Here is a 10,317-nt window from a genome sequence, read left to right on the forward strand (position 1 = left end):
CCAGACAAGCAAATATATATCCACACATCCACACATCACATATTATTCAAATCTTGTTCATAGGTAGTTCAGACGTTAGCTCACGAGAGATTCTTCAAGTAACATTATGGCACATCACACATCAGCATATCACCTATGTGTGATATGGATACCACAACTCCTCGACAGCTGAAATCACAAGGGAATAAGTAAGATAAAGATCTTTGCAAGAAGCACAAACAAAATGGGTGCAGTAGCATGATCACACAAACAACCAAAACTCCTGTGTAAACTTATGTTGGTACTTTGCATCTAACAATAAAGCAACTTTGATTGATGTTGATGCCGTATATGCAATTGTTTATAGGAGAAGGTGGTAGCACATGGACTATTGTTGTAGCTCAAAATCTGATCTATTCTTGGGATTCATCTATTTAGCTATTGTTTTTTTTCCCCAGTTTTAAATGAGGGCATTCAATAATGTTGGACATGAATTGGATAGACACCTTCAGTATCAGTTCACTCCTCGCTCTCATTGTTAACTAGCCTGTACAAATTAACATATTTGGTTCAAAAAAGATTGTGTAAACATTGAGTAGTCGTTGAGGAATAGTTGTCAAATAAAATTCTTACAGAAAGGAAGTGTTGATGGTCATAAATCATAGTTTATACTAGAGATAAAATAGGCAATTAGATTATTCAAAAATTGACAGGAACATACCTATGGAGTTATTCAGAAATTGAAAGAAACACCAGCTGCGACGCCTACTGCTTGGTGAAGTGGAGTTGCCGCATCCCCTGCTTCTGGCTGCTCTGGTTGTCGTTGAGAAGCAGCGACTCTAGCAGCCCATCGTCTCCTTCTGCACCCAAAAAACACAATCAACAAGGCAAATCAGTTCCCATCATGGCATCATCAGTGCAAAGACAACCAAGAGAGTGAGATGAGCTTAGCTACCAGGCTTAGGAAGGTGTCCTTGACATGGTGCATTCACTCGTGCATGGAGATGGGGAGCTGAATTGGAGCTCAATCTCACCAAATCCGCTGCCATCTCTGTCGATCTGGTGCTCGATCTCGTCGACTCCGCTGCCATCTCCATTGATCTTGCCACCATCTCCACCGATCTGGTGCTCGATCCCGCCGTCGATGACGAGGTGGAAAGGGGGTGACGGTGGTGGCGAAAGTGGTGATGGCGGTGGCGGAGGCTGAGGTGGAGAGGGTCGGTTGCAGAGGTGGTGACGGTGGAGGCAGAGACGTCGGCTGTGAGTCGAACAAGTGAGCAAGTTGCGAGACGGGGAGGAGTTCCCCACATGTGTAGGTGGGGCGTAAATTCCGTGTGGGAACAACATGGGTCGGGCCTCAGAAACCGATCAGTTAGGCTTCCAAACGCGCTTTCCACTTGGCCCATGGATTATTCTCCTATGGGCTCGCCCCCATGAAAAAAAGGCAAGGATCCTGGAAGGTTTTGGACCTTCCAAACATAGCCGTTTTGGGCGTGTTTCCCCTGTGGAAAATGAGTGGGTCGAGAAGGAGACATCATGAAGCGGGCTTCCAAATATGCTAGTTTTTCGACCCTTGGATATCTTCCGCACAGGCTTTCTCCCGGAGAAAAGGCTGGGAATCCGGTGAGGTTGTGAGCTTCCAAACATAGTCTTAGCGGGCTTGAAAATCTCGCAGCAGCCCGTGGTGTTGACTTGGAGAAGATTCTCTTCGTCCATTTTGTTAGGCTTGGGAATTGATCATGGGCCTAAGTTGGGCCAGCAAGTGCAAATTGATCATGGGCCTTGGCTACTGTTCGAAGAGCTCCAGGGGTGCTGTCATTTGGCACGATTTGCCAACCAAAGCTTGAATTAAAGATGGCCAAGTGGGCCAGGCCAAATGTGGCAGCACGAAGCACGACCATTTTGGCCTAGCCCAGGCACGGCACGACACAATGACTTAGGCCGTGCCTGGGCCAGAGTCGCGGTACGATGGGCCAGTCCGGTCCGGCCTGTTTAACTGTTTATATTTTTTTAGTATTTTATATAATTTCTTTAGATCTAATAACATATAGGATATGTGGTGCAATGGTAGTGTGTTTGACTCCCAAGTAGAAGGTCGGGTGTTCGATTCTGAGTGAAAGCAAGCTTTTGTGAATTTTTCCAATTTTCCGCTGGCTGATAGGCAAAAAAAAGTCATCAGGCCTACCGTGCTATGGACCGGCATGGCACGGTACGACCCGGTCTTAAATGAGCCGTGCCTGGGCTGGAGTCGCGGCATGTGGGCCGGCACGGCACAACCCGCTTAGCTAACGGCCCGTGCCTAAACGGGCCATGCCTCAATTGGCCCGTGCCGTGACGGGCCGAGCTGCCCATTTGGCCATCTCTGGCTTTGGATATCACACGGCTGAGTATAGGGTTTAGGATTTAATTGGTTTTCTATACGAGAGTAATATGTGTTGATAGATGTGTATAATTTTAGAGAGAAGCATATTATCTGTATGTACTGTTATAATGTGGTCAAACGGATACAAATATACGTCTATAGTTTGGTCTGATAGATATAGACTCCTGCATTCACTCATGTAGACGAGTCCACTTGTCAATGTCATAAAATTATGTTAATATGAGCAATAAATCATAGTCTTAACTCTTATACCCGCTCACGGTTAGATTCGGTGAGCTCAGCTTGTCCCGACCGATACAACCAACAGAATACTTTTCTTTTTAACAAATATAACTTTGTTCAGTCCGCTTCCTCTCGGTCTGCATATAAGATCGATGCGGGCAATCAATCATACTCTTAATGACCGAGGGACAGCTAACATCAGCCATTTTGCTTAAATTACCATTATTTACAGCTTAAAACAATCAGAAAAACATTGCTAAATCCTCATTTCCATGACATGGTAACATGTCCAACTTCTTATCCTTGAGTAGTCCGTGTTTATTTTTATTATGATTACACCTTCTAGCTTCAAAAGCAAAAGTAGAAATAAAGTCACAATATAAAAGTTAATTATCGCAATTCACAAGTTAATTTATACTATAAAATTTCATAATTCATATTCTAATGAGAAGAGGCTTTTACGAATTTTAAAGTCTAAACTTGATTATTATAATCTAAAGCTAAAATAAATAGATCCTTAACATAGCTCTCTTGGCCCTGTTTAGAACATGAAGATCTCTGGTAGGAATTTCAGAGAAGTTGTATTGTCGGCTTGTATTGCTCCCTGAAATTTTTGTTCGAAATTCTTGTGCTTCCGAAATCCGAACACGCACTCATTCTTATTCTTGAGACAAACATAGTTACACTCGAACGTCGTCAAATCTCAAGGCGCTGAAACTTAGCAGCTTACACACTAAAAAAAATTAAAAAGGAAACGAAATCAAGCGTTCTTTTTGGATGAACAGAGCAATCTGAAAACGGAAGGACTCGCGCGCGCGACGGGTTGTTCAGAGCATGCTGTCCGCGCGCGACGGCAGCCGCCGGAAGAAGTTGCTGGGCACGGCGGGCAGCCTGCTCCGGAACCGCGGGTGCCGCAGCACGTACAGCCCGGCGACGAGCGCTACCACCCGGAACGGCGTGACGTAGAGCACCACGGCCGTGACGAGGCAAAAGACGACAAACAGGCACGTCGCCCTCGGGTCGCGCCAGCTGAGCAGCGACTGCAGCCTCTCCCCCTGCGTGGCCATGTCACCCGCCACCGTCTGTATCCTCCCGGCCACGCTCCGCAGCCGGTCGTACCGCATGTACACCATGTCCTGGGGCCGCGACGTCGGGAACGTGTCGAACTCCTCATCCAGCTCGTCGGGGTGCACCGCCTCGGCCCACGACATCTTGGTGTCCATGTGAGGCGGGTGGCGCGGCCGCCGCCGGTAGTTCCACAGCCCGATCATGAACATGTAGAGGAACACGGTGGGGAGGATCAGCTCCGGGTACCACACGAGGATGAGCAGGAGGACGTGCACCAGCGCCGTCGTCGCCACGTTCTTCCAGTGGCACACGTCGTTGAACCACCGCGCCGCGGCGGCCGCCCCGGAGAAGAGTGACACGGCGCGGAAGAAGTTGGCCTTGCTCCGCCGCATGCTCCACATGTGGGACTCCACGTCGAGCATGTATTCGACGACCTCCCGCCGCAGCGGTGGCTCCGCGCGCCCCAACCGCGCCGCCACGATGCCCATGGCCTGGTACCGGAGCGCGTCCAGCTGCGTCACAGTGAAGGGGTGCAAGTAGTGCATCTTAGGGAGAAGCGGCTGCGTGTAGAGGTGCACCATGTTGATGAGCGAGAGGCAGGTGAAGCGCACAGCAAGCCGAAGCTCGCCCATCTTCTTGACCCCCGACTGCTGCAGCGCGATCAGCGGGTATGCGTGCGTGTACACGCGGTCGGTCTCCAGTGTCGAAAGGCGGATGCGGATCTTGCCGATGCGTGCGTCTCTCGCCGGCGGGCCACCGCCGTTTCCGTTGCCGTTACCGGTGCCGAGGTAGCAGTTGTCGAAGACGCCGATGGTGATGACCGTGCAAGGGTCGAACACCTCCCACGTGTACTGCTCGTTCCACGTGGGACTGAAGGTGCCGATCATGGTGCGCGTGCGCACCCACTTCTGGCCGTACTTGGCGACGCAGTACGCGTCGGTGGTACCACGGCCGTCCCGGTTCTTCATGGGCTGCAACCCAGCGGCGCCGAGGATGCCGACCTCGAGCACTCCGACGGGCGGCTTCCAGAGTTGGCGCGCCGTGGGGCGGGTGTCGCTGATGTACATGGTGGACTCGTCCATGACGTGGTAGGCGCCCTCGAGGCAGGCGCGGACGTGGACACGGCTGGCGAAGCGGAGCTCCCGCCGTGTCTCACCCTCGATGGCGGCACCGACGCCGAACTTCTCGAGGTCGAACCACCGGGACTGCACGAAGGGGCGGTGGTCGAGCCGCTTCTCGAAGAGTGTGAGAGGCAACGCGACGCGGCCGAGGAGGTCGTCCTTGCGTTGGGACACCCGGTCCTCGACCGTCAGCACCAGCTGCTCCTCGAACGGTTCGGCGACGACGAACAACAGGTCCTCGTTCCACCGCGGGTTCAGCGTCGGCGCTGGCACGACGGAGGTCTTGAGGATCTGGTTGCCCACCTGCGCCTTGACGAACACCTCAGGCGCGCGGCCGCGGGCCTGCTGCGGCTGCACGTCCTGCGCTTCTATGACGTTGACGCGGAGGTACCACAGCTTGGGCGACACGTACGCCTTGGACCGCACGCTCGCCACGCCCTCGCCGCGCACTGCCGCGGCGTCTGAGTGCCAAGCCTCCGAGAACGCCTCGTCGGCCTGCGTCCCGATCCAGACGGCGAGCATGAGCTCCCCGCGCACCTTGCCGTCCCCTCGGCGCTCCTCGAGGCGGTACCACTGCGGCGCCAGTGGGCTGTCGGGCGGCACCCGCGTGGGCACCTCGGCGAGGTCGAACGTCACCTTTCCGACGTAGTCGTCGCGGCCGAGCATCTCCCTATCCTTGAGGAACACCTCAAGGACGTTGGACTGGACGCGGGACTTGGAGAAGGCGAACACCCGGTCCCACTCCGGGTTGGCGCGGCGGTCGTAGTGCCGCGTCGTGCCCTTGTAGTTGCCGAGCCGGACCTCGACGTAGGGGTCCATGGGCGCGCCGGTGATGGGGTTCGGGGGGAGTTCCTTGGCCTTCACCACGCGAACGTAGAGGAAGAACATCTGCTCAACCAGGTCATACGTGCTCGACGGCTTGTCCACGCCCAGCCACCCGGCGAGCCCGCCGCCGCCGCCTCCGGACGGACGCGCCGGCCCTGCCGCGCCCTTGGGCCATTGCTCGCCGAGCAGCGGGTTCGTGTCCTTGAGCTGAAAGTCCTCGTGGTGTGGGTCTCCGTGCCCGCTCATCCTCGCCACTGAGCCCTTGACCCTTGCACCGACGTACGTGCTCCGAACCTGTTTCCATTGCCGCAGCAAAACATGACATCGCAACATCACATATTGATCAGAAAACACCATGAAACTATAAATTTCATTACCGATCAGTTTTTTTACTTACTGTTCCAAGGATTGTAGGAACTTCAGAAGCTGGGTTGCAAGTCCAACACTACGGTTCAGTAACAATGGCGCGAGCACTTATATGGTATCTAGAAGCTCGGCACACATGCAAGGCGTACAAGCAACTACAACTGCAAAGGACAAAGAAGCATGTGTTGGCCTGCATGCAGAAGCTTTGTCATGCACGAGCTAGCAGTAGCAGAGCAACTTTTAGGCAGGTAAACGTACGGTAAATGGCCGTGGCCGTGCTGCAGAGGGATCGTGGGAAGCCTCACAGAGTCACAGGGAAGCAAAGCCTGCTCCGCGGGCGCGCCGGCGGTGACCCCGGTGAGAAGGAAGGTATACCAGAGACGTCGACAGAATCAATCGGCGGCCTGCCTGATCGAAGCCACTAGCAAGCTAAGATAGCCGAACCGTACTGTGCCTTTGTCAGAGAGCAAGGGATATGAAGCTCCGCTTCAGCTTCAGCTGCAGCTGAGTTCTTTCAGAAAGAAGCTGCCTGATCACCTTTATTGAGCACTTTGCCCCTTTCAAGTTGAGAAGCAAGGCACCGGCAATCAAGAGGGGATCCTGATCAGAGGAGATTAAAGAGGGCTATGATCTAAAGACCAATGGATGGATCATGCGTCGAAAGGCGATTGAAAGACGGTGTCAGTGGTAAATCAAAAGTGGCAGATCGATCGATGGGGAATCGATTCTTTGGGTTGTGGAGTGGGCTTTGTTTATGCCCTTGCCGAGCTCCATCTCCATCCTTTGATTCGGGGCAAGGAACCTTATACAGTTCATGGACCAGGACCAATCGGTGCATATGCCAAGGTAATTTCCGGCTTACTGATGTTCCCTGCTACTAGTGTATAAGCATGGATTTTTTTTTGAAATAATATTATTTTATTGAAAAATTACAAAAATAATACTTAAAATATAATATTTACAGAAATAGATATCTATCGGCACACCGCGTGCTGAAATGAGCCTGATAGCACTCCGTGTACCAACAAGTCATGTGTTCTACAGATGATATTAAAAAAATTCATAATTTTTCATATGATATCGGATGAAGATGATCTTTATATAAAAATTATATATATCTACGAGATCTATAACTTTGTAGTTGAATACTTTTTCATTTAAATCCGTTTAAATACTTAAAAAGTGGTTAGGAATTTCAGATCTAGTTTTTCATAACTGAAATTTATAACCACTTTCTGGACATGTAAAAGGATTTAAATAGAAAAATATTCAATTGCAAATATATATATATATACAATTTTTATATAAATATTATTTTCATCCGAGATCATATAAAAAAGTTATGATTTTTTTTTTATGAATAGGATACAATGCTTGTTGGCACGCGGAATGCCAACAGGAACTAGGAGCCACTGCCATGTAGCATGTTAGCATGCGGTGTGCTGATAGATTTCCAGTCGGCACTCCATATGACGACATGTACTTATTTCTGCAAATATCGGATTTTACAATTATTTTTGCAATTTTCCAATATATTATTTAAAAAAAATTGTAAACATGAACATAAACGACAAAAGAAGTGTTCCAAAAGTCATGTTTCTTTCCAAAAAAAAGAAAATATACAAAGATAAGTGACAGTTTTGGAACTTATGCAGTGAATCACATTTTTTAACTTCAGTCATCGATGTGTCTACGAGTATTCCAATGAAAATTATACGTGTAGATTTGGCATAAAAATAATTTCACAATATCACATTTTAGCTATTTGTAAAATGTAATGCAATAGAAATCGGTGGTTAAAGCTCTGATTTGATGATTATGCCAATGTTCCTATGCATCACTTATTTTTGACAGGAGAGAGGACACTTGGTAGCAGCACAAAATTGTTGGTTGATTTGGATTACAAATGGATGGAGAATTCTCTGTGTTCAAACTATACTGAAACAATAAGAAGCTCATTGCTACAGTACATATGACATGTGGTATTATACGTGCTTAATATGGAAGCAGACGGAAGTTACCTTTATTCCATGCCGGATAGGGAGCACGAATGTGTGGTGTGCTATCAAAAAGCAAGCAGAGAATATGTTCTCATCACACCACCACTTAGCTCTATGTTCAAACCGTGTTACGAACACGGATTCTGAGGTCCTGATCACATCTAATATGGGGCCACACATGTAAAACTTGGGCCGGAATAATTGTTTTATTTCATTATTAAAAAATATAATACTTGGGCAGATGATTTCATGGTTGCATCATCGTTTTGTGAGCACTAGCCAATAGAGGGATACAAATCCCATGCAATTGCTCTGGTAGCTGCAACTTAAGTAGGTGCAATAGCATTTTAGGATAATAAATCTAGGGTCCAGATCAATGTTGACTCTCTCGGTAAAAGAATTTCACGGATGCCACCAGTAAATCCGGTTACCAGATTTTTTGGATCAAAATTTTTTCGGATCAGATTAAAGTACAATTTAAAATTTGGAGCAAACCGGTTGTGTTTGACCAGTTTAACTTTTACTAGCATCCACCGGCAAACTCAGAGAAACTAAGGGTATGTTTGGTTTATAAAAAATGTCACACCTCTTTATTAAATATTGTCTAAGGTATAGTCAATAAATTGATAGTTAGATCTTAGGTAAAATTTGATAAAAGAATAAGCCTATGACATGTGGGTCTAATATTTAGCAAACTATTCCACGTCATAGACAGTGAAACAAACAACTACCTAATAAAGTGTGGCAAAGTTTGATAAAGTGTGGTAGTGAACCAAACATGTCATAATAAAACCATAGACCATGTCATCGCTAACTATAGCTCTCAAATCTCTGGACCATTGGATTTGAAAACGAATGGATGTAATTACAACCCGATCTTTGTCTAGAAACAAGTAGTAGAGCTATGAATGACCAATGCTTTAGGCAAACAGTGTTATGCATAGGGCAACCGAAGGAAGCTTTGGAGTAGCGTGGCCATGGGACATCCGAAATAGACCCACATCCCACCTCCTTCTCTTATTCCCCATTGAGCCGCCGCCCGCTAGCTCCACCTCCCCATCAATGTCCCTGGCATTGTCATGGCCCTCCGACAACCACCTCCATTGCTGATCCTCCTCCCTTCTTCCATGTGCCATTGTCTCAGCCTTCTTCTTTCCCGTGTTGTCCTTCTCCTCTCTTGCTTCTTGTTTGTCTCTCTAACGATACGTGCCCGCCTCACCCCGACACTGCCCAATCGACGGCCCTTCGCCTCTCATGGCTAGCGGCGTTCTCGCCACCCTACCACTGTGTCTACACCACTGTCGAACCAACCTTCCTCCCTAGGCGTTCCCCTGGAGCCAAAGCTCTCCCCATCCAAACCCCAAGTCCGCAGCCCAAAACCCAAACCCTAATCTCGCTGGAGTTGAAGAAGACCTCAAAACCCCTACCCCTAACCCTAATCACAAGGTGGAGAATTGCCATGCTTGGGAAGATGATGATGAGGAGGAAGCGTGCATAACTATTCTATTCGACTTCACACGAATCTTAAAGCACGTGTAACATCCCAGTTTTTGAAAACTTGAATTTCAAAATTTTGTTCAAAAGAAATCAGTTCAAAACCTGTTTCAAATCTAAATTTCAAAAGTCAAAACATTTTCTTCTCTCCTTGGGCTCAATGAACCTCTTTCTCTTAGCCCAGCCCACTTGTAACAGCCTAAATTCTTAAAACCAAGAAAATTAAGAACTTTTCAAGAAAATAAAAGGGTTTGCAAAAATTAAATAAAATTCTAAGTGTGTATGTGTACTTTTATGTATATACACATATAGGTGAGTATGTGTGCTATATGTATAAATACGTATATACATTGAGGGCTATTTTTCGTATAAAGAATATCCATATATATGTGTGTATATATTAGTTGATTGTATACTTGATTGATTGTTTGATTGCTTGATTATGTGAGCTAATATAAGTATATATGTGGGATATATGCTGTAGGTACAAATATACATGTGTATACACATGAGAGGAAATAGAATAGAAAAAGAAAAAGCCTTTTTTGTTATATAGGCCGAAGCTCACCTCCTCTCTTTCTCTTTTCTCTCTGTTTTTGGCCCGATCCAGCCCAGCCATCACCATGTCCCTCTCTCCCTCTCCTCTCTTTCTTTGGGTCACAGCCCACCTCGCCAGTCCGGTTGCCCACTCGTCCCCTACCTCCAGCCTTTCTCCCTCTCTCCTTCGCTCTCACGTCGCTGAGTTGCGCAGCCGAGGAAGCCTGAGTCGGCCACGGGCCGAGGAGCAAGTCCAACGTGCATACGATAAGGAAGGTCTTCTAGAAGCTCGGGAGCTACGGATAAGCAAGAATCCCAGCCT

General features: G+C 48.0%; 1 protein-coding gene across 2 annotated transcripts; it reads right to left on the reverse strand.

Moving 5' to 3' along the window:
* Positions 1–3,206: 3,206 nt before the first annotated feature.
* On the reverse strand, positions 3,207–6,678 carry LOC133927031 (FT-interacting protein 1). 2 transcript variants are annotated; one of them, XM_062373274.1, is made up of 3 exons: positions 6,223–6,678; positions 5,996–6,125; positions 3,207–5,892 (listed from the first exon to the last, which is right to left on the reverse strand). In XM_062373274.1, exon 3 carries the CDS (start codon positions 5,842–5,844, stop codon positions 3,412–3,414), a length of 2,433 nt encoding a protein of 810 aa, XP_062229258.1. In that variant the 5' UTR covers positions 5,845–5,892; positions 5,996–6,125; positions 6,223–6,678; the 3' UTR covers positions 3,207–3,411. The 2 variants fall into 2 exon arrangements, with proteins under 2 accessions (XP_062229258.1, XP_062229257.1); XM_062373273.1 differs by having other exon boundaries at positions 5,996–6,154.
* Positions 6,679–10,317: the final 3,639 nt, after the last annotated feature.

The sequence above is a fragment of the Phragmites australis genome, chromosome 8 (assembly GCF_958298935.1).
Source record: "Phragmites australis chromosome 8, lpPhrAust1.1, whole genome shotgun sequence".
Lineage (NCBI taxonomy): Eukaryota > Viridiplantae > Streptophyta > Magnoliopsida > Poales > Poaceae > Phragmites > Phragmites australis.

Coding starts and splice junctions, on each gene's coding strand:
- LOC133927031 (XM_062373274.1), bottom strand. CDS start 5,844: ATGAGCGGGCACGGAGACCCACACCACGAGGACTTTCAGCTCAAGGAC.